Source organism: Lemur catta, chromosome 4 (assembly GCF_020740605.2).
Source record: "Lemur catta isolate mLemCat1 chromosome 4, mLemCat1.pri, whole genome shotgun sequence".
Classification (NCBI taxonomy): Eukaryota; Metazoa; Chordata; class Mammalia; order Primates; family Lemuridae; genus Lemur; species Lemur catta.
In genome coordinates, this window is record NC_059131.1 from 6,354,194 (window position 1) to 6,380,608 (window position 26,415).

General features: G+C 50.9%; 1 protein-coding gene across 1 annotated transcript; it reads right to left on the bottom strand.

The window, feature by feature from the left end:
- Positions 1-770: 770 nt before the first annotated feature.
- CYS1 (cystin 1) lies at positions 771-25,895 on the bottom strand. Its single transcript, XM_045549030.1, has 3 exons — positions 25,554-25,895; positions 6,713-6,765; positions 771-3,009 (listed from the first exon to the last, which is right to left on the bottom strand). Exons 1-3 carry the CDS (start codon positions 25,893-25,895, stop codon positions 2,904-2,906), a joined length of 501 nt encoding a protein of 166 aa, XP_045404986.1. The 3' UTR covers positions 771-2,903.
- Between the last annotated feature and the right edge of the window lie 520 nt (positions 25,896-26,415).

Below are 26,415 nucleotides of genomic sequence, written 5' to 3' on the forward strand. Positions count from 1 at the left end.
CAGACATCTTCCACCTCTTGTGGAATTCAAGTGCCACCTTCTCTCCCAGGGATGCACGCTCTAAAGAGAAGGCATCTTCTCCTTCCCAACTCCTGAAACTAAAGGGTTTCATCATGCCAGAAAACAGAGCCCCGGCCACCTCTTAAGGTCTGCTTTGTCCCCAGGGAGTCCAGACTGTCACCACACCTCCTAGAGCCTAAAATGTGATTTATCTTCTTGATGGCAACTGTGACTTTTCTCCTGCCTAATTATTGACAGAATAGAAAAAGAAGAAAAAAAGCCCTCAGGTTTGATCTTCCGTGGAGTGCCTGGCTGGACCCACGCTCCAGCGTCACCTATACTGCCACTGGGAACAGATGCTGCACTGACCCACGAGCCCCGGCCTGCAGCCCAGGGTCGGCCTGCCACCGGTGGAGCCCAGGCAACGTGTGAACCGGCGCAGCGTCCATGGGAAGAAGTGGCTCTACGGCTTTGGATGGCAAAGGAGAGTGTCTTAGAAGGGTCATCTCACAGCGAGAAGCAGGGGCCCTGGGCCAGGAGTGGAAGTGGGAGAGGTCCCTGCCTGAGCGAGGCCAGGAGGGACGAGAGGAGAGGCTGGGAACACATGTGCCAGGAGGAGGGCAGCGGCGCGGCTCCGCTTCTTCCCCGAGAAAACACACAGCGATTCTTGGAGCTGGGGTGGGACGTGTTTTCTCAATTCCGGGCTTTGTAGCATCTCAAAGGAACTCTCAAGTCTACAAAACCAGGAGACACATTTGTGGTCACTAAGACTTTTCCAGACAATAACATGCAACATCACTTTCGACTCTGAGATGCTTTCCTTTCTGCCCCTGTTTCAGCCACGTTCCCACCCCTCGTAGCAGATCCCACACTCAGCTCTAGGGCAGGAGGCTCGGCCTCAGAGGCCACATCGGTGACCACGAAGAAGCCTGATGGCGCACAGTAGGTGCTCAGCACACTGCTGGGCAGGGGTCCTCCCTGGGCCCACGGCTGCGGCGACTCCCATCCCTGCTGCCTCCAGCCCAGCCCCTCCATCTCGCAGGACAAGGACAGGAGGGCTGCTGTTCAGATGACACTTTCCCTGCATTCGGGAAATTGAAAAAAAAAAAAAAGAAAAAAGACCTGGGCAAAACTGCCGTGACGTTTTGGCTTTGATGAAGTGCTCTCACTTTGCCATTGCCAGAGACTGTAACTACTTCAGGATTGTTTTTTCCTAACACTTTGATCTCATGAAGGGTTTTATGGGTTTTCCACCGGAAAATGCAGAGGTATCATCTTTTTCTTGGAAACTAGCTGAACGTGTTCTATTTTAACAAAATAATGAGCTAAAATTGTAAACATTTACATCATTAAATTCAAAGCCTGATCCATCTGGTGGTAAGAAATAAAATTTTAACTCTTATTTTAAAAGAAGTATTTATATTATTAAAATTCTAATGTCTTTCATCTTCATATCAAAAGAAATGGTTTGGGCTTAGACGAGAAACCGCCCCCGGGAGGGAGGCCCCGCGCTGGCTTGCAGTGAGTCTGCGGCTGCTCCCAGCTGGCCAAGGCACTCCTGTCAGTTAAAGTTCACGGGAACCCCCATCTGCCGGTGCAGGCCTGTGGGTCTGGGGACAGTGCCAAGTAGCTGTCTGCCGGTTCCCAAGATGCGGTGTTCTGAGGACACGTGGGCTGGAGCTCTTCTCAGGAAACCAAGGATGCCGGGGAGGCGCCGTTTCGTCGTGCAAGTGTGAGGTGAGCAGGGACCTGTTCTGGCTTCAGCAAAAGCTGCCATCGCTTCCCAGTCCCCCTTTGGACGGTGGCCCTGGCCAGCGGCTCGGGAGGGGCCTGCGTCCCGGCCTCCCCACGGCTGCTGGCCACCAGCTGTTCACCTCGCCTCCCCTGAGCGCCCTACACCTGGCCGGGCCATGTCGCCGCCGCAGCCAAGTCCCCCTTCCCGCAGGGGATCCGCCTCGCAGCCACAGGGTGCCCTCGGCAGTCGGTTTTCTCCTCTGTCAACCGGGAACATTCTGAGGCTCTCTGGCCTCACTGCTGTGGTTTCTACCTTCCACCCAGGCAGGAAGAGCATTCAAGAGCCCCACATGCACTAGTCAGCTGACTGCGGGAGGGAGAAGTAGCGAGCAGGTGGCTTCAAGACCCTTCCAGGTGGGGCCCGGGTGCTCATGCCAGCAGGGAAGCTGAGCCTCAGGGCCCTGGGGGGAAGGACAGCAACAGCCTGGAACTGTGTGATCCCAGATTGTCAGAGCTGGGGAGAGCCTCAAGGACCCTCCAGGGCTCATTTCCCAGAGAGGGAAACTGAGGCTCAGAGAGGGAAAGTGAGGAGCTCTACATCCCACTGCTAGTTAATGCAAGGCCAGGACTTGCGGGGTCTGCGTCACCCAGCCCACCCAGGCAGCTCCAGTGCCGAGAGGAAGAGCCCGAGGTCTAAAGCTTAGGCTCAAATCCTTGCTCCTCGCGTTGCAACAAGGGCTCGGGCGGCTTGGCCTGGCCTGGGAGCTGGTCAGAAATGCAGAATCTCAGGCCCCGCGGGGACCTGCAGAACTAGGACCTGCATTTCAACATCCCCAGGCTGAACCATGTCCTCTGGGGAGATGGGGTGAGAGGGCGGGCACAGCTCGGGTGCACCTTCCACAGCGGGAACCTTCTGGAAGTGCTGTGGGACACACGCTGGAGGGCTTCACTTGTCACCCGTGCCTTGTGAGGCTTCCCCACCGTGGAGACAGGAGAGCCCGACACGCAGCTCCCGAGGCTGAGGAGCGGGCGGTCTGGGCCACACCCTGCGGGCCAGCGCTGCGCCGGCCTGGGTCTACACGGCTGCGCTGTCCGAGTCGGATGTGAAAAGGTCGGTTCTGAAAGATGCAGCAGCAGCTACGTGCGGAGGGGTGGGCGGGGAGCGCGCCTCAGCGGCAGTACTCGCGCTCGATGCTGGCCATCAGCTCCTCCTCCGAGTAGTCGTAGGAGATGGCCGACTGCCCCTCCGGCCTCTTGTGACTGCTGCCCGGGGCTCTGCGGGCGGGAACAGGGACAGGCTGTCAGGAGGCGGGTGGGGCTTTCGCACTCGCCCCTCTCTTGGCCAACACAGCCCCTAACAGGTCCGTCCTGAAACCCAAACCTTGCCCTGGGGACACCTTCTGACTCTGTCACCCAGCACATGGCTGTGATCAGGCCTCTGCCTCTTCCCTGGCTCCATCTCCCGCCACGCCAACCTCGGAGCCCTTGCCCTGGGTGGGAAGCCAGCTCCTGCGGTGTTTGAGAGGGACCGTGGGCTCCGGGTGGCAAGACCCAGCTCTGCCACTCACCAGCTCAGCCACCTTGGGCAAGGCGTTGGCACCTCTCAGCCTCTATTTTTTCCCTCAAAAATGGAGCTTTATCCGTGAGTTCACTCTGAGGCATAAGGAAGATAATGCGTGGGCAGCACGTGCCACGGAACCTGGCACTCGCCGTCCCCTAATAAATAGGAACTGGCATCCAACGTCCGTCTGCCCACTCACACCCGAGCCTGTGCCCGCTGGGGCCTCATAGGAGCTGCTGCCCTAGGACGGGACCTCGTGCTCAGGGTCCTGGCCACTCTCTCCAGCGTCCGGCATGAGTGAGATGGGGCCTGGAACACAGTTCCCGTTCCTGCCGCCTGAGCCCCAGAGAGCCAGTCCGCCAGCCTGGACCTGTCAGCCCAGCCCCTCCTCCCAGACTCTCTGGACTTCGTCTGGGTGGTGCTAACGGTGTCCCTGGACTTCCCGAGGTGTTGGCATGTGTGGGGCCTGGCCTTGCTCCCACCCACAGCACCCAGAGCAGGGTGTGACGCCTCAGCCAGGCTGCGTGCTACAGCTGGAGGGTGCTGCCTTTGAAGGGTGTGCAGGTCTGCAGCTGCCAGGCTCTGGGCAAGGAGGCCACTGCCAGCGTGGGGCCTCGCCTTCCCAGCCGCCAGCCAGAGACTCTGCTGTGCAAGGGAAAGAGCCCCCAGCTGCTCTGCCCCCTGCCAGCCAGACAGCTGGGGCAAGCTGCTCCCCGCTTCCTGACTTCAGTTTCCCCACCTGTGAGCTGGGCTAAAAGGGCTCCAAGGCCCACGTGGCTGCTGCAGTCGTGCTCATAGAGAGCAGGCTCCAGGACGCCCCCTGGCTCTCCCAGAAAGCAGGGCAAGAGCCAGGCCTGGGCACATCCACTGGACTTTGTCACCCAGGGGTGCAGTCCCCAGGGACTAAACAGGAAGGATGCGCATCTAACAACAGGACTCCAGGCATCTGTGGCGTGGACGCCTCCCGTGCCCCAGAAATGACCCATGCCTATTGCACAGTGGGCTGCTGGGCACCGACCCCGTGCCAGTGCGCAGGGAACGGCGTGTGTTGTTGTTAACACATGCAGGGTTCCCAGCACAGTGCCTGCTCTTGAAGGTGCTCAATAAATGTTCCTTTTTGCCCTGGAGACACAGTGGAAAAAGCAAACCGCTGGGGGGCAGGCAGATCTCGCTCTGGCTCTGACCAGCAGCAGCTGTGTGGCCTTGAACAAGGCATTCACCTGACCTCAATCCTGTTGGTAAAAGGCAACAGCTACTCCACAAGGCTGACCTGCGGCTTAGAAGAAGTGCTGCCCGCGGTGTGTCTAGCAGAGAGCTGGGCGCCCAGGAAGCACTGAACAGAAGTCACTGCCAGCGCTGTCAGCAACACCATGAGGTCCCAGCAACTGCCTGGTAGAGAGGAGAGGCCTGGCCCCTGCCCCTCCTGCTCCTCCCCGCCCTCCTAGGCTCATCTCCATGAGGACTGTTGGGAAGGGAAAAAATTGGGTAGCAGACGCCCGAACACTTTTGAGGGCAACAGCATCTCCTGGCCAAGCCTGGCTGAGCAGGAAGCCAGTCCTGCAATCCAGAGAACACTCTGGGCCAGAGACCCCGCAGGAATAAAAGCCGCTCGGGGCTCACCCAGGCCAGCCCCGCTTGCCTGAGATGTGAAAGCTGAACCCAGAATGAGAGGTGGCTGCCCAAGGTCACACAGTGACTCTCCTCCCTGCGTCCTTCCTCACTCAGCACCCCGACACACCCTGGAGTTGGGACCCCGGGGAGAAAGGGGGCCAGTGCTGAGCTTGCTTCCCCACTGCTGTGCCAGGGAGGGGCTGGCCGAGCCCTGGGCACCGCACCCCAGCCCAGATTCTGAGTGCCTAGTGCCATACTCGGGGGAGCGCCCATTAATGCATACTAAATGAATGAGTGAATGAAGTACCCCAAGTGTGAGGTGTGAGGGGCATCCTGGAGTATGCATGTGTAAAAATCAGAAGGAAAGGAATAGTTAATTCATTCAAGGTAGAATTTAATCCTAAATTCCTTGGGTTGATGCAAACTGTAGAGAAAATCACTGCCAACAACCACCTTGGCCTTGGCTGAAGGTGCAAGGGGCAGAGCTGTGTCACTCCTCACAGCTGCCACAGTGGTGCAACGCTACAGCGTTCCACTGGAGAGCAATCACCAGCCATTTCAGCGCGACCTTCAAGGCCCTCCCCACACTGCAAATCCTCCCTCTCTCAGTTCCCTTCCACAGACCCTCTGCTGAACCACCAGCCTGCGTGCAGATTCCTGGAAAGGTCACACTGCTCCCCCACACTGAATGCCCCTTCCTCCTCCTCCTCAGCGAACTCCTCTATGTCCTTCAAACCATTTTAAATGCTGGCTGAGCCAGGCGCAGTGGCTCATGCCTGTAATCCCAGCACTCTGGAGTCCGAGGTGGGAGGATCACATGAACTCAGGAGTTCGAGACCAGCCTGAGCAAGAGCGAGACCCCGTCTCCACAAAAAATAGAAACATTAGCCAGGCACAGTGGTGGGTGCCTGTAGTCCCAGCTACTCGGGAAGCTGAGGCAGGAGGATCGCTTGAGCCCAGGCATGGCACTCTATCCCGGGCAACAGAGCGAGACTCTGTCTCACAAAAAACAAAACAAAACAAAACAAAATGCTGGCTCCTCCCACTCCTCCAGTGAGGAACTCCCTTGGAGCCCACCTCCCCGCATTTCCTGAGTCCCAGGCAGCTCTCAGCACAGGCTGCTGAGAAAAACAAATCTTGAGCCAGAACTTCCAAACTCTTTCAGCTCCATGATCTTAACTGAGCCCCATAATCAGCCGCATCCGCACTATCTCATGTCAGTCAGAAGTGAGCAAGCCACAGGGTGATGGTCGGGGTCACAGTCATCCTGGGGCCACAGCTCTCTGTGTTGCTGGGGGTGGGCTGGGACCAGGCCTGGGGAATCTTACAGGAGGAAAAGAGATGGCATCCTAGCTCCTACTTCCAGTGAGTTTTAAATGCGTTTTCCTGAGGACGCTGTAATGGAGCTACAGGTGGGCGGCTGTTACCCTAGAGGCTGTGAACTCAAGACCAAGGGCTGTGTCTTGTTCACAGCTGTAGCCACTGCACGTAGCACCACACTTGATACTGAATATTTCTGAATGGGTTAGTGAGGGCGGGAATGGGGAACAGGGAGGGTCAGGGATGCCCTGGTCTGATCCAGCTCATGACCTTTTTAGGAGGAAGGTCGAAGCTGGGAGACGAGCCCTCAGCAATCCCCCATGGCTGGACCCTCCCTTGAGGGCCAGAGCTTTGCGAGTACAGAGGGAGCTGCCTCTGGAAAGGGCAGGCGGGGGTGGGGCGGTGGGGGGGGGGCTTTACAGGTAGCTGCAGTCAATAGAAAGAACCGGTAGCTTCTGGAATAGGAGACGTGCTTCCCATACTTACTCGGAGACACTGCTGCTCCCTGGGTGGTCTCCTGTGCTCCGTCCTGGGGATTCCTTGGGAAGGATGAAAGGAAGAGGCATCAAAAGCTTGTCAACAGGGCGGCCTGCCTGACCCCTGGCCTTGTGCGGACAGATGTCAGTCACCACTTTCAACCCAGGACCCATAGACCTCAGAGCTGGCAAGGCTGTCTCGGGCCGAGTTCCATCTGCTCATTTCACAGGCAAGAAAACTGAGGCTGCGAGAGGAGAGTGACTTACAAAGCTCTTGCAAAGAGCAAGTGGCGGAGCCAGGGCCAGACTTCCTGCATCCAGGACTGCCACCTAGCACGAGGGCACCCTGTCTCTCATCTCCAGGTAGGGGTGACCACTGCCACTAGCACAAGGACACCCTGACTCCTATCTCCAGGATGGGTGACCGCTGCCGCCTAGCATAAGGGCATCCTGACATCCATCTCCAGGAATCAGTGACCACTGCCCCCTGGCACGAGAGCACCCCGACTCCCATCGCCAGGGATGGGGATCACTGCACCAGGCTTAAGGACATCCTGAGTCCCATCTCCACCAAACACGTGACCCCCAGCCCACTCTAAGCACTGCCCAGAAGCTGTTCCCTGCCACTCTGCAGTGCTTGCTCCTTACCCAGCACGGTCTGTTGTGGACTCTGTTCCCTCTCTCCACTCACCTGCCCCGGGGCAGTTCCACCCTGTGTCACTACTATAACGTCTAACGACAGGCCTTGGTATCTGCTGGAGCAAGTCTTCCCACCTTTTTTCCTTTTCCAAGAGAGTCTTGGCAATTCTTAGTTGTTTGCACTTCCACCTACAGAGGTTCCTCAATTTATAATGGGTCATGTCCCCCAAAACCCATGGTAAAGCTGAAAAAATCGTAAGTCGAACCATGGAAAGTTAGGGATGGTCTATATATGTATTAGAATCACCTTGTCATATTTGGGACTGGGAGTGAACCTTGGGGATTTTGCTAGGGTTGTATTAAATTATAGACTGTTTTAGGGGCAACTTATATCTTTACAGTAAAAGTCACTGAATTTATAATATAAATAGAGAATACCTATTCATTCAAGGTTTTTTTAATGTCTTTTTTTTGAGACAGGATCTCACTATGTTGCCCAGGCTGGTCTCAAACTCCTAGCCTCAAGCAACCCTCCCACCTAATCTCCCAAAGTGCTGGGATTACAGGTGTGAGCCACCATGCCCAGCCTTTAATGTATTTTAAGAAGTTTTATCATTTTCCCTGTAGAGATACCATGGAGGTCTCTTTTTAGACCAATTCCTAGATACCTACTTAGGTTTTTTCCCTTTTCAGATTGATTTTTTTAACTGACAAATAATAATTGTACATATTCATGGGGTACATAGTGACAGTTTGATACATGTATCATATAGTGATCAGATCAGGGTAATTAGCATGTCCATCATCTCAAACACTTATCATTTCTTTGTGTTGAGAACATTCAATATCCTCCTAGCTATTAGGAATGATATATTATTGTTAGCTATAGCCATCCTACAGTGGTATAGCTAGCTTGATATTTTTAATGTGATTATCAATGTTATCTTTTTAAAATAAAATTTTATTTTCTGCCTGCTTGTTGCTTCAGAAATATGACTGAAATATATAAATGTATCTTGTGCTCAGCAGTCTTGCTAAACTCTCTTATTAATCCTAAAAATGTATTTGTAGATTCCTTTTGGGTTTTCTTAGTTCCCGTTCACATGATCTGGGACTAACAACCATTGGTTTTTCCCTTTCCTTGTACATTTTTTCCATAACCTGTCTGTGCTGGCTGGGACTTCCAGGATTACAGTGAAAAGAAGTGATGATGATTTTGTCTTATTCCTTTATTAAAAGGAAAAGTTTTGGCTGGGTGAGGTAGCTCACACCTGCAATCCTAACACTCTGGGAGGCCGAGGCTAGAGGATCACTTGAGCTTAGGAGTTCGAGGCCAACCTGAGCAAGAGTGAGACCCTGTCTCTACTAACAGTAGAAAAATCAGCTGGGGGTGGTGGTGGGGGAGTTCTAGTGCTCTATACCACTGTAGGATGACTGTAGTTGGCACCTGTAGTCCCAGCTACTTGGGAGGCTGAGCCAGGAGGATCACTTGAGCCCAAGAGTTGGAAGCTGCCGTGAGCTATGATGACACCACGGCACTCTAGCTGGGGCAACAGAGCAAGACTCAGTCTCAGAAAAAAAAAAAAAAGAAAAGAAAAGAAATAAAGAAAGAAGAAAGGAAAAGTTTTCAACATTTCACAATTATTACTATGACATTTCCTGCAGTTTTTCTCTGGCTATCGTTCCTCAGACCCTGTGTCTCTGTGCTGGGTTCTGGGTTATTTCCTGGGCTCTATCTGCTCCAGCTCATCCTCTCTTCATCTTTGTCTCATCTCTGAAACCTGTACCATTGGAATCCGTCATTTTCTTTATTATAGTTTCCATTTCTTGAAGTTCTATCTGGTTCTCTCTCAAGTATTCCAGGTCACTTTCTATAGTTCCTTGTCCTTTGCAGGTATTTATTTAAACATCATAAACATGGATGACTATAATCTGTGTCTGGTAACCCTAGTAACTGACATCTTCATTAGTCTATCTTTGTTGTCTGTTGTTTCTTCTAAGTCTTCATTTGGTTTATTGGTAATTGATTATGTTTTATTGTTTGCTGCTTATTATCCTTGAAAAGCTCTTTATGGATATTCTTTGAGGCCAAAGAGGAAGAAGCCGTCTTCCAGAGAGTATGCATTTGCTTTAGCCAGGCTCCTAGGGGCATCCCTGGCCTGGAACCACTTTAAATCAAATCTCTGCATTGAGGGATTTGGACCACCCAGGTGACGAGGATTTAGGCTGCAATCCTAAAACGTGGCTGCCCTGGGCTTATAACTGCTCAGGGCTGTTTAACCCCCCTGCCTTGTTCAGTGCCTCGACTGTTCTCCTTGCAGCCCCTGGGGTCCTAGAGTTCTGAGGGAGAGATGTCCCCTTACACTCTCTACCTTCATTGGGCCCTAACTTCTGTTCCCTTTTCTTCTGGACAGCACTGAGCCCGAAGCTCAGGCTCAACTGAGGCAAAAGCAGCTTCAATGTCCCTCTCTGGATTCTGCTTTTTTCTTAGATTTTTGGGCTGGTGATTCTTCCCTATCTCATCAGCTATTTAATGCTTCAGTGATGCTGTAACGTTAATCTTATCCAGCATTTTAAGTTGTTCTCCGCAGGTGGGTTTGTCCGAATCACCTCTTTCCCTGTATTCCCCAACATAAGGCACTTGGGGACACTGTGGGTCACCCCTTTGAACCACAAAGCTGAGCAAAGCCATGGTCCCGCAAGATGTCAACCTTGTGGACAGGATTCCACCCACGGATACGGGCAGAACTCTCTGGAAATCCTTACAGTGCACTCCTTCGCAGGACATTGACAATACTTTGTGTTCATTCATTTGTTCATGTGATGCCTGCTGTGATAATGGCACTGAACCCCAGGGCTTACGATATGGAGTGAGGCTGCCAAGAACCCAGTCTGCAAGGAGCTTGCAGTCCCTGCAGTGAAATATGCATGGTAAGTCCTGCAGCTGAGTTATACAGGAAGGGCCGGGAGGGCAAACGGCCGGGAAAGCAACTCTGCCTGGAGAGAACATCAAGGGAGGCTCTGAAGAGTGACCTTTTAGCTGGGTTTTGAAAGATAATTTACCAGGTGGTAAAGGAGGGACAGGCACTCGGATACAGAGCTCATGTGCCAATGCACCGAGTCATCAGATGGTATTACACAATATTTCTTTATCAGCGCCTACGTGCCCTCCGTGAGCTGCGTTCCACGCCCGTCAGACACAATCCCCGCCCAGAGCAGCTCGCAGCCGGGCAGAAACACCAGGGTGACTGAACTAGAGGGAAAACAAGTGCCAGATTGCATGGCTGGAGCACAGGTGCTGCAGGCACACAGGAGACTCCATTCAAAGATAAACCAAACGCACGTGCCTGCTTCTGCCTTTCACCTGAATCTTGGAAATGATAGAAAAGGTCATGAACAAACAAATCTATCACAGTCCTGGAAGACAAGGTGAGCCCCTGGTGAACCAGAGACACCGAGAAGGTGATGGATGATGGAAGACAGACACGGGCTGAGGTAGGGAAGCACAGCCCGAGACACACAGCGCAGAGCTGCGGGGGCAGGGGGGCAGCTCTGGGGGCTCCCAGGTCAGAGGAGACAGACGCCAAGAGCAGCAGAGGGCCCTGGGGCAAGGGCAGGGGCCTCTGACCCCCGCCCCAGCTGTACAGAATGGGGAGATGCAGGGGAGCACACTGGCATTGCTGGCACCAGGATAGGAAACCGTTCCCAGATGACAGGGGACCGCCACACTTGACCAGACACACATCCGTGCTCCCCCATGACACTGGAGGTGGCTCCACAGACAGATGTGTATCCATAGTCACATCAAACAGCTGAAGAAATCAGCACCACAGAAGGACCCCAAACTCATTAGTAGGAAGAACTAAACCTGAGAAGAGAGGGTTTAATTAGAGCAGATTGAAAGCAACTTGAGCAGGAGAATAACTAGTAAGCTCAGCAAAGCAAGAATATGCTGTTATAAAAAATAACTAGCTAGAAATTTCAGAAATGAAATATATGATGGTAGAAATGAAAATATCAATAGGCTGGGTATAGTGCTTCATGCCTGTAATCCTAGCACTTTGGGAGGCTGAGGCAGGAGGATCACTTGAGGAGTTTGAGACCAGCCAGGGCAATATAGTGAAACCCCACCTCTACAAAAAATTTAAAAATTAGCCAGATGTGGTGGCAATCGCCTGTAGTCCCAGCTACCTGGGAGGCTGAGGTGGAAGGATTGCACGAGCCAGGAGTTCAAGGTTGCAGTGAGCCACGATGATGCCACGGCACTATAGCCCAGGCAACAGAGTGAGACCTTGTCTCAAAAAAAAAAAAAAAGAAAAAGAATATAATCTCTATAGATAAAGCTGAAGAGTAAATTACCTGGATGATCAGACTGAGGAATTGTCTCTGAAAGCAACATAAAAAAAGACAAAGAAGTGGAAGAGAGAGAGACACACAATATGGATCAGAAACTTTACCATTCACCTAATAGAATGTGTGAAAAATGAGAACAAAAGCAATGTGGGCCAGGAAGAGACAGCGCTGACTGTGGCTGTCCGTGAAGAACTGGAAGGAAGGGGGACAGGCTGCCCACACATGCTGCTCTACTCCGCAGCAACCTCTCCCCACTCCCGAAGCTGCCTGCCGGCGAGACCGGCCACGTCCACGCACAGCCTGCAAAGCTTTTCTGTTCAAGATGACTTGCGGGTAGAAGGGCAGACACAACCACAGAGAAGCCCACTCTGGTGGCAGGTGCTGGTCACTCAGCCCGGTTCATAAATGTAAATGGTCATAAAAGGACTCAGGACATTTAAAGTGGAAAGCGCATGAAAGAGAACAATTGAGATGAACAATAATACAAGTGACCTTGGATAAAAGAGAGAGTGCAGTGAAAAGAAGAGAGAAGAGAGACGTACAACACCCCATTAGTATCCACGCAGGTTTCTGAGAGAACACTGTCTCCATACAACAGCAACAGGCAAATCTGTACAAAAGAAAAAGAATTTTTAAACAGGAAAAAAAAATAAGAAGAAAAATCATTTCAACATATGAATTTTGGGGAAAAAGAACAAAGAAAAAAAAAGAAAAAAAGAAAAATCAGAGGATAGGAGTTCCTGTGAATTAAAAATAGGACTGCTGAAATAGAAAATTCAATAGAAGGGCTGACTGGGAGAGGCTAGAGACTAAACTAGTGGCCTGACACCCAGAAGATAAAGTCAAGGGCATATTTTAGAACATAGGAAAGAGAAAGGCAAGAAAAGAATAGAGAAAATCCAAAAGAATAAAAAATTAATTTAGAAGGTCCACCATTCATCAAATAGAAGCTCTAGAAGCTGAGAAGAGACAGCAAAGGGGAAGTAATATAAAGAAATCATAGGCCAAGCATGGTAGCTCACACTTGTTAACCTAGCACTTTGGCAGGCCAAGGCAGGAGGATCACTTGAGGCCAGGAGTTTGAGACCAGCCTGAGCAACATAGCAAGACCCCATCTATAAAAAATAAAAATGTTAGCCAGGCATGGTGGCACATGCCTATAGTCCTAGCTACTTGGGAAGGTGAATCGGGAGGATCACTTGAGCCCAGGAGTTTGAGGCTGCAGTAAGCTATAACAGCGCCACTGTACTCCAGCCTAGGTGACAGAGTGAGAACCTGTCTCTAAAAGAAAGAAAGAAAGAAAGAAAATAATAGAAGTAAACTTTCTTGAGTTAAAGATATTTAAGTCTTCAAAATGAAAGGACCCAATAAAAGCAAACTAAATGAATGAAAAACCACTGCAATAAACATTCTGGTGAAATTTCGGAATATCAAGGTGCTATGGTCTGAACGTGTACGCCCAAAATTCATATGTTGAAACCTAATCACCAGTGCAATAGTATTAAGAGGTGGGGTGTTTAGGAGGGGATTAGGTCCCGAGGGCTGTGCCCTCATGAATGGGATTAGCGCTCTTATAAGGGAGGCCCAAGGAGCCCGTCTGCCCCTTCTGCCACGTGAGGACACAGCAAAAAGGCGCCATCCTTGAAACAAACTAGTCTCACCGACACTCACCTGCTGGCGCCTTGATCTTGGACCTCCCAGCCTCCAGAACGTGAGCAATAAATTTCTGTTGTCTGTAAGTTGCCCAGTCTCAGGTGTGTTATTACAGCAGCCTGACTAAGCCGCAAGGAGAAAGGGAAAGTCCTACAAGTGTTCGGGAGGGAGGTGCAGGTGGCGACAGGCCACCTGCGAGGCTGCACCACACTGTTCGTCAGCCATCCTGGACACCACCGTTACAACGGCTTCAAGGATGTAAGGGAAAGTAATTTTAAACTCAGATTTTAATTCTAAGTAAACTGTTAATCAAATTTTAGAGCAAACCGAAGATATTTTCTGACTCACAAAGACTAGGAATTTATCTCCTATTATCCTTTCTGGGGGAAAAAAATCTTTTAAAAAGATTTTTTTCCAAAATCATAAAGAAAGGGGTTCGATGAGCCTAATGGACTTAGACATGCAAAGGAGTAGAAACTTCTGGAAAGCATCCTGTCCATATCTGAAGTTTCCAAGACACAAAGTGAGTGATCAAGATAGCTGACTTGATTATCTGAAGAGCTCACGTGTGACAGAGGGAGCACATTCCTTCTGCCCGGCAGAGGCTCAGGGTGTACACATTGCCGGGAGGTGGACTCTGGCTCAACCCAGAGAACCGACAGTCAGAGCTGCCTGCCAGGGCGAGGCTGCCGAGTCCAGCGGCTTGTTCCTCCCAGGCGAGACGCACCCCCTGGAGTCATGCACTGCTGCTTCTCATCACCACGGATGTTCAGCCGGGGAGGCAAGGGAGTGACAGGGTGAGACGGTCACACTCAACTCGCCCACTGGCCTTGCAGGCCTTGCTGTACTCGGTCCGATGCCCGGGCACCTCCCCAGGAGTCCCCCCTCTCCCAGCGTGGCCGGGTGCCCTCTGACGGGTTTGGCTTTACGCTGACTTCTGGGGTTGCGCTCATCGTGCTGTTTAGCGAATCTGCAGGAGACTCGCCTGAAGGCAGGAGGGACCCCACCTCACCGAGCACAGGGCCTGCCTGTCGCACAGACTCTGAGCTGCCTGCTGCCGCCCTTCCGAGAGGGTAGCCAGACCTGTGCCACAGGGGGCTTCGGATGCCCGGCGCAGGCACCTTCCTTTGCTCTGCTTGCTGCTAACTGGACGGCGCCACAGCCGCAGGGCGGCCTTGACGACGGACACCATCTTGTGCGTGAACCGTACCCCCAAGTGCCGGGTGCAGAAGGAAGGTCGCGCTCTTTCTTTTCAATTTCCCTGATGGCTCAGCCTTGTCGTATCTGTTCAGTTTCCACCTGTGTTTCTCTCCGTGCCTGCCGTTTGAATGTGGCCCCTTCTCTGGCCAGTTTGTGTAAGACTTTAACTTGACTTTCCGTATGGGAAACGCATCAATTTCCCTCCGGAACGCACAGCTTGCTGGCTTCTAGGATGAGCTGGCACAAAAAGCAAAGACACAGCAGCCCTTGGGGGCAGCTTCAGGCCTAATGCAGACACCAGCTCCTGCCACCAGCCAGGGCTGCCGGCCACCTGCAGGTCAGACAGACGCCTGCCTGGACGTGGGGAGCGCCTGGGCTGAGCTCAGGACGAGCGTGCGGCTGTATGTGTATGCGTGTGCATTTGTGTGTGTGTACATGTGCGTGCACACGGACAGGGGTGTCTGTCATCCCCCGAGATTTCCAGGGAGGCTCTGGAAAAACCAAAGCCCAGCTGAACAAGAAGCAGAAAACACGAGAAGGAACCAAGTAAGATCTCTGTCTCCTTGAGTCTTACAACCAAGCTTTTGTGAAAAGTACAGTTTCAAAGGTTACTTTTTAGAAAATCCACTGCATATTTTATTTACCAAAAGAGATTATAGCCTGCTTCTTCTATTGGAAGAGTTCTCTCCCTAACTCTCAATTTTTTTTAATTTTTATTTTTTTGAGAGAGTCTCGTTCTCTCACCTGGGCTAGAGCGCAGTGGCATCATCATAGCTCACAGCAACCTCAAACTCCTGGGCTCAAGGGATCCTCCTGCCTCAGCCTCCCAAGTAGCTGGACTACAGATGCACACCACCGCACCCAGCTAATTTTTCTATTTTTAGTAGAGATGGGGTCTCATTCTTGCTCAGGCTGGTCTTGAACTCCTGACCTCAAGCAATCCTCCCACCTTGGCCTCCCAGAGTGCTAGGATTACAGGAGTGAGGCACCTCACCCGGCCAACTCTTAATTTTTAATATCTTTCTATACACATACACATAAGTATACATAGCAGTTATGTAGATAACTGACAGAACTACAGATGTTTGGTTGGTTTTTGAAACCCAGGTTTGTTTGGTTTTTCTGTGTTTTACGATGGAAATGCACACTGTCTCCCGGTACTTGCCAGTCAACCGCGCCGTTCACCACCAGAGGGCACTGCTCTCCCGGCACAGCGGCCAGGGCCCGCGTCCTCTTGGGAAGTTCCACCTACGAGCTTCTGGGGCAGCACAAACTGGGAGGTGCAGGTGGCCTCCCGGTGAGAGTTGTTTGCGTTGCTAAAATGACAAGGAGAGGCTCTGGAGAAACACCCCTGGCTGTGAGACTGCCAGTCTGGGGCCGTCTCCCCTGGCCAGGGCCTAGGGAGGTGTTCCCAAAGCCACAGAGAAAGAAGGCAAGGGCGACCTAAAGAGCCACAGAAGGTGGGACTGGAAGAAAAGAGCAACCGTTACATTTATGTGGAGTTTTAGCACCTTGTGAAGCACGTTCACATGCATTTTCATATAATTTCTCTAAACCTCCAGGAGCAAACACCCCCTGAGCACTTGTCCACACTAGCATGGGATGGGCTGCGGTCAGTTTGATCCAAACCCCAATCTCCCACTGGCCAAGCCGGTGTGGGTGAGGTGACAGTCAGGTCCTTGTACTCGGTTTGAACCCTAGTACTGCCGGGAGAACTTGGACAATCGCCTTGCTGGGCCCCTAAGGCCTCCGATGCAAATGAGAAGGTGGGACTGAGCCATCTCTAAGGTCCCTTCTGCTCCACTCATCTTGGATTCTAACAACGTAAAGAAACTAAAAGGGCCCTGGGCATCTGCCATCAGGAGGCAGAGTTCAGCGGGAGCCTGAATGGGTGGCCTTGGGCTGGGGTGGCTTTCCTTGCTGGGTAATGGGCTCACAGCATTTAGGGACAGAAGGGCCTCTGTTCTGCTCTAACTGCTGCTCTGACCCTCCTCCCCAGAGTCTAGTTAGGGTCTGTCCCAGCCCTATGGGAACTCAAAGCTCCTAGGCTAAGAGTTCTTGGTCAGCATCTCTCCAGGGAGTGCGTGCTCTGGCACCGTCCTGTCCACGTCGTTTCTGTGTGTTGTTTCCTCTTTATAGAATGCACCATGCTTTGTCAACTGCTGGACAACTCTACTGATCCTTTAGAACCAACTCAGACTTCAGATCCACCGGGAAGACTTCTGCCTCAGATGGGATCACTCAACTCCTCGGAGCACGTATACTAATTGGTGCATACCTCTGCCATAGTGCTTAGGTGTAGAATTACTAATGCTCAGTTACACAGCCCTTCCCAGCACAGGTATGAGCTGGGGCTCAGCACCATACTTTACTCTTCCTTGTTTCCTAGATTGATCAAAACACTATGCCATTTAAATTTGTGTCCTGGGCCTGGCGCGGTGGCTGGTAATCCTAGCGCCCTGGGAAGCCAAGGCAGGAGGATCGCTCTATCGCAGGAGTTCAAAACCAGCCTGAGCAAGAGTGAAACCCTGTCTCTACTTTTTAAATAAATAAATAAATAAATTTGTGTTCTTTGCTACAGACCTGAATGCAGACAAATAGTGACTTTTTTTTTTTGCTGCAAGTCCATTACATTAATATTATCTATCATTTTTAAATCCCTCTGGTGGAGCTGATTTCAAGCTAGCTGCTCATTTTGATTGCTCTGTTTTCACCTGCACATTCCACAGGAGCTGTATCCAGGATTACAGTAAAGTCCCAGCTGGTGGTAACAGACAAGAAAGAATTATCCTGATCCTCCTTGGCTAGAGCAAAATCGAATCTTTGCAAAAACAGCAGACAACAGAGTCATTCAGCCTGAAGAGACCATATGATCGCCCTAGACTTTCTTGCAAAGAACAGGCTATATTTCCAACAACACAAAAAGATAATGTGCTTCCCTAGATCTTGGGTGACCAGGTTTATTAGGCACAGGCAGAAAAAAGTCTGAATTACCACCTGGTAGTAAATATACTAAATTTATGTCTACTGGATTAAGCCGAAATTCCTTGAAAAGTGGTGGCAGGAGGCCTCCCACCCTCAGATTTCCCTAGGGCATCTGATTCTCAAAAACTTCTCTTATCCAGCCCACTCTGGGACTGAGATCTCATGGTTAATTCCGTATCCTAGCAGAGCCCTCCTTATCTCCGTCTGCTACTATTGCACTGTAAAAAGGGCCTTCCTGCAACAGCTGACCATACCGCAGCTCCTTGCTTCCGTTCCCCATGAACTCCTGCCCTCCAGGTTCTCCTCCGGCCACTCTCTGACCCACCTCTGACCAAGGGCCGTGGCACCTCCAAGTGGCTAACTTCAGTGGCCAGCCCTCAGGCTTCATCATGTCATCCTGCCAACAACATTTCCAATAGCTGATCATTCCCTCCTTCCTCAAACACTTTCCTTCCTTGGCTTCCAGACGCCACCTTCTCTTGGTCTTCTCCCCCTTTGCTGGTCGTTCCTTCCCTTTAGGATGTCCTTTGGGATGTCCCTCATCTCCTCAACCTTTAAACACCACAGTGCTCAATCCCTGGCCTCTTCCCACACTGTCATATACGCGAAGCCCCAGAACAGTGTCGGGCACACAGTGCTTTGTAAGTGCTGTCACTGTTATCACTGGTGATCTAATCCCCTGATATTCTAATGGCTCTCAAGTTAACTCCCAATCTGACCTCTCCCCTGAATGCCAAACTCTTACACAGATCTATTCACTTGACATCTTTGTTTGGATTTCTGATAGGCATCTCAAATTTAACGTATTCAAAACCAAATTCCTGGTTAATGACACCCAGACCTGCCTCTTCCATGTTTCCTGTGTCCTTAGCTGCAGTCACCTCCCTCCAGCTGCTCCAGCCAGACCTCCAGGGTCACCTTTGACTGCTTTCTCACACAACCCACAGCCACCCCATAAGTAAATCCACAATCCAAACAGTCCTCACCACCTCTCCCCAACGCTGGTCCAAACCACCCGCCCTTCTCACTTGGATGATTGCAAGAGCCCCCACCCCAGGGTGACTCCTGCTTTTGTCCTGAGCCTGTCACCCCACCCTCTCTTTCTTCAACATAGCCGTCAGTCAGAGTGAGGCTTAAACATCAATCAGACCATATCATCACCCGCTGTGGTGTGTTCCAAACCCTCCAGAAGCTTCCAGCTCATTAACATAGAAGCCAAAGGGGTCCCGCAGGCCCGGCAAGCTGGGCATTCACACGGGACGGCCCCTCTCACCTCCACAGCAGCCCCCTTGCTCTCACTCCAGCCCCTGGCCCAGCTCCTGCTCTGCACACACCCCACCGCCTCCCACCCCAGGCCTCTGACTTCTGACCTCTTTCTCTCAGAAGCATGGTGGCCCCTGGCCTACCGCACAGCTTTGCCCAAATGCCCCCTCAGTAATACCTCCCTGCCCACCTGTTCAATATGACAGCCCCACACCCCCAAGCCTGCCCTCCCATCCCCCTGCTGCTTCATTTTTCTTTGTGTTGTATTTTGTCTGCTGTTGGACTTCACACGACCAGTCTGTAAGGACAGGTTTTGTCTGTGTGGTTCACTGATGTAACCAGCACCTAGATAGCACCTGGTACATATAAGTGCTCAGAAAATACACGTGGATGGAATAAACCAATAGTAGACAACACGTTTTCTTAATTAATAGGCCACGGATTGGCAGAGATACTGCTGCGTTTTTAAAAAAATACAATTTGATTAAATAACTTAATAAAATACAAATCCTTAGCTTCTCTCACATAATTTTCCCACCTTAAATATTTTGCCATTACAAGTATCCCACTAAAATACTATTGATTTTAAAGTTTCATTGACTTTGGGAAAGGAATTCTGCCTCAGGCACCTAACTCTATGTAGAGACAAGGTTGAAAATTAATCCACAACAGTAAAAGGAGATGGGAAAGGTTTACAGAATTAAGATATATGCATCTGATGGAGTATTACATTCATTAAATAATTAAAAATAGGAATGTGAAAAGCTGCTTATGAGATAGTTTAAGTAGAAAAATTCAAAATAGAATGTTAGAATTTCAACAATATAAACATTTGAGATAGAAAGACATAAATTTGAAAAACAAGAGAAAAGAGCTGATAAGTTAGAGAAAAGCATATTGGGAGCCATTTTAATTGTCAATGATACAATTGACTTTGCCTTTAAATTTTTGTTAAGATTCTCAGAATTGGCAAAAACAAAACCAAAAAACTCAACCTGGAAATTGCCTAAATATCTCATAATAAGGGAATAATCAAATAGCAGTACTCCATTAGGTAGGCGTATTATGAGGACATCGTGATGGAAGAAACTCTTATGTTTCAAAAAAGGATGCTAGGTTATAAATATTATATATATGCTATGATCTTAATGACATAAAAGATATGCACAGAGAGACAAAATTGGAATACATCAAAATATTATCAGTAATGTCTGTGGAGCGTAAACTATGAGCCATTTTTATTTCCTTTTTTAATATATTTCTGTTCTCCAATTTTTCTACAATAAGCGTTTATTCCTTTACAATTGTAAAGGTAAGATAGGGCTCATCTTTTGATTTTAAAACCTCTTATTAATAAGATCACTTTCATTTTTTTATTGTAGAGAACAACCAGGAACAAATTTTTTCTCATGTGCTTGTATATTCCCTATTCTAATTTTAAAAATAAACATTTAAAAGTAAGCACAACCTTTGCTGTACTAAACCAATCTTCAAGATTTGCAATATGTCTTGTAGTAAGCAGGGCAGCAGTTAAAGTCTCCTGGACCCACGGGAGCACAAGAGGAAATTGGGGACAAGTTATTATCCCTCCTGACGGCAAACTCACTTAATTAAAATTCTAGCATAATACAGAGCACAGGGCAGAGAGTTTACTGTCAGAAAGACTTGGATCTGCTCCTTACACGGCACTGAGCCAAGTTAACTGACTTCTCTGGGCCTCGTCCCCTCCCTTGTGAATGGAGTTGCGGGCAGGGAATACCAATTCCGCTAAGTAACATAATATATATAAAGAGCCAGCTCTTCGAATATTCCTAAGGAGTAGTGGCTATTTGGGGAATACCTTTTCCTCATCTGGAAGGATTTCTGAGTGATTATAAGTGAACTGCAAAGCCCTCTGTTTAATAAGAATCAAAGCTGGTACAGGAGGAGGAATGGACCTCCCTCTCCTCTTTCCTTCCTCCCTCTCCCTATCCCTTCCTCCTTCATGCCCTTTCACCTCCCTCCTCTGTCTTGCCCTCCCCTCCTCTCACACTCCCTCCCTTCCTCCCCTCACTCCCTCCCCTTCTCCCCTCTCTCCCTCCTCCTTCTTCTCCTTCCCTGTCTCCCTTCCTTTCCTCACCCTCCTCTCTCTCCCTGCAACCAGCAACATTCACAGTCTCATGAAAATGCTCAAGTAAAACAGAAGAGGTTTAGGGATACAGCACAGGAAGTAAATAATTGAAGACCTGCACAACTTTTAGTAAACACAGTATAAACTTTAAGCACGTAAACATATGAATAAGCAGGCTGGTGGGGGAACATTCAAATGGTATTACAGGGCAAGAAGGGTGGTAGCAGACAAAATAAAACTTCTTGATAAGTTTGCTTGGGGTAAAAGTGACATAATTACTAAACACTAGGGATTAATGAATTTTTAAAAATCATACAGGAAAGGTCAATGGGGAGGGAAGTCGTTGTTGTAAGTAGAATGGTTGCAAGTGTTGGATCTGCCTTTCGACTCGAACATTTGGAGGAAAATGGAAAAGACGTGGACCATGTTGGGCTGGAGCCTGGCAGACCTGTGTACAAATTCTGACTCCCCCGAGAATTGGCCGTGTGACCTGGTAAGTTATGAATCTCTCTGGGCCAAAATGGCCTCATCTATAAAACAGAGAAAGCAATATTCACTTCAAAAGGCTATCAGAAGGGAAAGCAGCAAGATAGTAAATATGAAATACCCTGAATACAGTCCTTAACACAAAATAGGTGCCTAACAAATTCATTTCTCCCTCTCCCTTTTTTAGTACACATATTATCTGCAACAAAGCTAAATTATTTTCACAAGCATGTCTCCAGTGAATAAGTATTCAAACTTAAAACCGCACAAAGGGAAAAACTGTTTCCAGCCGATTTGCATTATGGAACTGGGTTGGAAAATAGGAATATCATTGATGTTCTCTTTATTTGGTGAACTGTTTCGACTGATGTATTTTAGTGCATGTCGACACAGACACAAACAGACTGTCACACGTTTACCAGTGGCCTTGGTCTGCTAATCCCATTTTTCCCATGCGATCCTAAATTTCCTGGTTATGGGGATTGGTAATGTAATCCCAAGGGAGAGGACAATCTTATCCTTTACGTCTGAATTTTACATCAAATCTGTTCATAATTCTTCCTAAGCCTATGATCCAGAGTGAAAATCCTGTTACCCAGTGTTTCATTACAAAGTTTTATGGTTCACATACAAGAAAGAGTTTAACTGAGGGCTGCTTCAGCCAAACCGTAAGAGAAAATTTATCTTGATTTGGGGCATGTATACCACGATAGCTGAAAAACTCCATGGTTAGAGAGTTTTAAAAATTCTTCATTTAAATACTTCTTAAAGATTAATTTTAAGGTAGGCATGGTGGTATGTGCCTGTAGTTCCAGCTACTTGGGAGGCTGAGGTGAGAGGATCACTTGAGCCCGGGAGTTCAAGACCAGCTTGGACAACATAGTGAGACCTCCATCTCAAAAAAGAATTAATTAAAAAAATTACCAGTTTTAGCAGAATATGACAACACTTTATTCTTACTCAGCAATCTTAACTATATCAGGGGAACAACCAAGAATTTAAAAATAAGAGAAAAGGAACACTTGAGCCACTACAATAATTGCCACAAAGCTCATTCACAAAACAATGATTCTCCAGGCCAAGGAAGAACCTCCCCCAGGCCTGTGAAACACAGTGCAGCCCCCACAGTGCTCACCTGATTCCCACAAGGCGGCTCAGAAAAGCATTATTAGGGCAGGGGAGGACTAGGGAATCAAGAAAAGGTGGGCTGGTTGCAGGTAGGCTGACAATAGTAAAAAGTGACAGTTGCAAGACTGAGGAAGAACCAAGGACAGAAAAGCAACGACAAGCAAACATCACAGCTGTCAGGGGCCATGTGGGTAAGGAGGCAGGGGTGAGACTGTCTGGGTTCTCATCTCTGCTCTGCCATAAGTGTGGGGCTTTGGACAAGTTGCACAGCCTCTCTGTGCCAGTTTTCTTGTTCTCATCTGTAAAAAGGGACAGTAGTAATGGCAAAGACGAAAAGAGTTAATACAAATCTGAGACCCAAGTGCTCATTAAGATGCCAGCTACATTTATTTCTTGAACATAGTCAAGTGTGATACATAATATTCAGAATGATGATTCAGGGATATACATAATCAATCTCTAAGACATTCAAATCAACAGTGGTTAAAATTTTTAAATGTAGAAAATTAATAGAATAATTTTCACTCAAGTTTGATGTTCTCTTATGAAGAATACATCTCTCCCCCCAAATGCTAGATAGTTATGAAACTAAGGAAGGTTTTTCTTCCTTCCTTCCAAGAGAATCTATTAATAAAAATAGTGTTCTTATTCCCCCAATCAAACAGCCTTTTCTCTGTTCTTGGGAACATTCTTTCCAACATTTTGAAGAAAGGCCAGCTTCTATGTATGGATTTTAATACTGACTCATCAGTCTCCCAACTCTTTCCTAGCTCAATGATGTCTTGTTAACTAAGAGTCTCGTAAAATGTGCAACTGCAGAGAGAATCAATGGAAGGATGTAATCGGTAAAGGTAAAAGCATAAATCAAGGGCACGGGCAGTAGCTTTAGAGCCAGTAAATTATGAGGCCTCCACCTTTTGACTTTGTCTCCCCAGGCCTGAAAATAATGAATTGGGCCCAAGAGCTCCCCTACAGCTCTAATAATCTATGAGTCTAGGATTCATTCCTTTATTCCAGGACACATTCCTGGTGCAGAGGATAAATATAACCCACACTCCAAAGGAAAACCCGCAGCTGGCTGACCTCACTTCCGCAATACCCTGACTCCAGCTCCTCTGCAAGCCCCTCACTGCTGCAGCTCCGCTTCAGGATCTGACCACCTGGATTCTGCAGTAGCCCCAGGTGACCATGTCGCCCCTCGTCTTACTCTGCCCAGTTCATCCTCCCCACAGCTGTTGGTGTGATCTTCCTAAAACACAAAAGGTCACGACCCTTACCCTTCAAAGATACCCACAGCTTTCACAGTAAAGTGCAAGCTTCCTGACGTGGACTACCCCTACCGTGATGCACCCGTGGCGTGGCACACATCTTAAGACCTCTTCAACTCATGCCACGCACACCAGCCGCCCGGCCACCATTGCCTTTGCCTATGAGGTTCTCTCTGCACAGAATGTTCTTCTCCTCTTGTTCGCCTGGTGAATGTCCACAGACTCTTCTGGATTCAGGTCAACTGTGGCCCTCCTGGATGCCCACCTGCCTCTCCTGGGATTAGCTGGACCTCCCGTGGGCCCTTTATATGCTTCTCTTGCCACACTGCACTCTACGCTGTCTGCAGGTCTTTCTCCCCGTCAGGCCGCAGGTGGCTTCAGGCCAAGGCTGTGTGCCACATCTACCCGCATCTCTGGCCCCAGAGTTGCTCAAGCAGTAGTTGGGAAATGACTGAAAGAATGAGTGGTCACCATGACATTCCTCAAATCAGAGAGAAAATGTCCGCTCTTGCTGTTTGCCTCTCATTTTCACCTCTGAGCTGCCAAAGCATTTGAAAATGAACACTAGAAGTAATTGCCTCCTTGCTGGGACAGAATTTTCCCCAAATCTCTCAACTGTTTGTCCATTTTTAGTGTTATATAACTGCATGCTGATGTAGTCTTAAAGGAATCTTGTTATATAATTCAGTCCTACTTACCGCAGCTCACTTTTCCTTTTTAAAAACCACGGGAAGAGTAGCAGGGAATGGGGGGCAGGAGGGAGAGAGCTCTGTGCACTGCGGGGCTGGGCTGTCCCACTCCCCACCCTCTCTGGGGCCTTTTCAGGATTCCAGCGCCAGTGACCGCCCCGGAAGGCACTTCCCTCCTCCCGCAGTTGTTTAGGACTCGGGACTCCGGACTCAGCGGGGAGGACGCTGCCCCTGGCAACCTCCTCAAGCCCAGGAGCTGATGCTAAGGGTCTTGCTCATTCAGCTCTGCTGGAGCAAAGGCTGTTTGTTGCCAAGCCAGAGTGCTCGTTTTTTTATTGTTTTTTAGAACAGTAGGTCTGTTATTACAAGCGTTCTGGAAGACAGAGAAAGGAAGCTCAAATGAGATTCCACAGCATCTTAAAAATAGCCAGTAATATGAGAATTGTCTGAAAAGCAAGGCAAAGGTCCGGATGGGTCGGACGCAGCAGGGGGTTCTGAACCACTGTTTGGCCATCAGTCCCACCCACTGAGCACCCTGCTCCACAGTGTCCCCGGAAAGGGCCAAGGCCAGGGACGTGAGGAAAAGCCTGCACCGCGGGCCAGCTCGCATCCGGGCTGCAGGATGCTGCACTCCGAGGGCGGGCATGCGGGTCCAAAGGGAAAGAAAGGTGAGTTCTGGCCGAGAAGAAACGGTTTCTCCCAGGGACGTCTGTCCCCCTGCCCTTTAAGGCTACTCCCAGCACCCCCAAAACTGGAAACAGACCCGCACCCCGAGAGGAGGCAGAGTGGGAGAAATCGAGTGGGTGTTAGGGAAAGTGAGGCCGTATGATTGATTCAGCAAGAGTCCTCGGAGGGACTCGGAAGCCGGGGGGCACAGGCGGGTCAGCGAGCGCGGAGCGGGCCAGGGCAGGCTGCGCGGGATGCGGGCGCGGCAGGGCCCGGCGGGGAGGGGGGCACGAGCGGCGCGGCGGGACAGGACAGCGCGGCGCTGCGGGCAGGAGCGCGCGCGGCCCGAGGGACCCGGGCGCGGGGGGGTCCCGCGCCGCCCTCGGGGCGCCCGGCCGACTCCACACTCACCGCGCTCCCGGTGCCCGCGGCGGGGCGGGATCGGGGTCGGGCGGGGCGGCGCGGGGTCGGCTCCCCTAGGTCCCAGGCCGCTGACTCGGCCAGCAGCTGGTCCAGCAGGCGCAGGGTCTCTTCCCTGCCGTCGCGGGGCGCCGCGGGGCCAGGGTCGTGACCCGCCGCCTCCTCGGTAGCCACCGCGGCTGCCCCCGGGGCCTCGGCCGGCGCCGCCGCAGTCGCCGACACACGAGGCTCGGTCCCGCCTTCCGGGGCTGCGGCGCAGGGACCCGCCGGGCGGCTCTCGGGGCCGCGCCGCCGCCGCAGAGCCCGGCCGCTCCGGCTGCTGCCGCTGCCCATGGCGCTCCCGCCCGCCGCGCAGGCCCGGGCGCGGGGCGCGGCCTGGAGACGGCGGAGCTGCCCGGGGCGGGGAGCCGGGGGCGCGGCCCGGCGCGGGCGGGGGGCTGCACACCCGGCGGGGTGATGCCGGGGCTGATGCTGGGGCTGCGGGGCCGAGCCCCCGGGAGGCGGGCGTGGCCGGGGTCCGGGGCACTGGGGGGGGGCATGACCCGAGGGCTGGGGTGCGAACAGGGCCCCGGGGAGAGGCGAGGGCGATGCCTGCGGGCGAGGAGGGCACTGGGACTCGCGCCCCCGCCTCAGTCCCCTTCCCGGTGTCCCTCTCCCCGCCTCCCGCCGGCCCGCTCTGGCTCTGACCCTGCGGGGGACCCTCCCGTCCACCCTGTCCCCGCATCCTGGAGTAACTGAAAGCACTCGCGCTGCGACATGCCCCGGGCGACCCCGGCCGGGTTTTGTTCGTTTGTGGAAACGCTCCCCGAGGCACAGATTCGCCAACAGGCCTGTGCGAGGCGGTGGGGAGAGC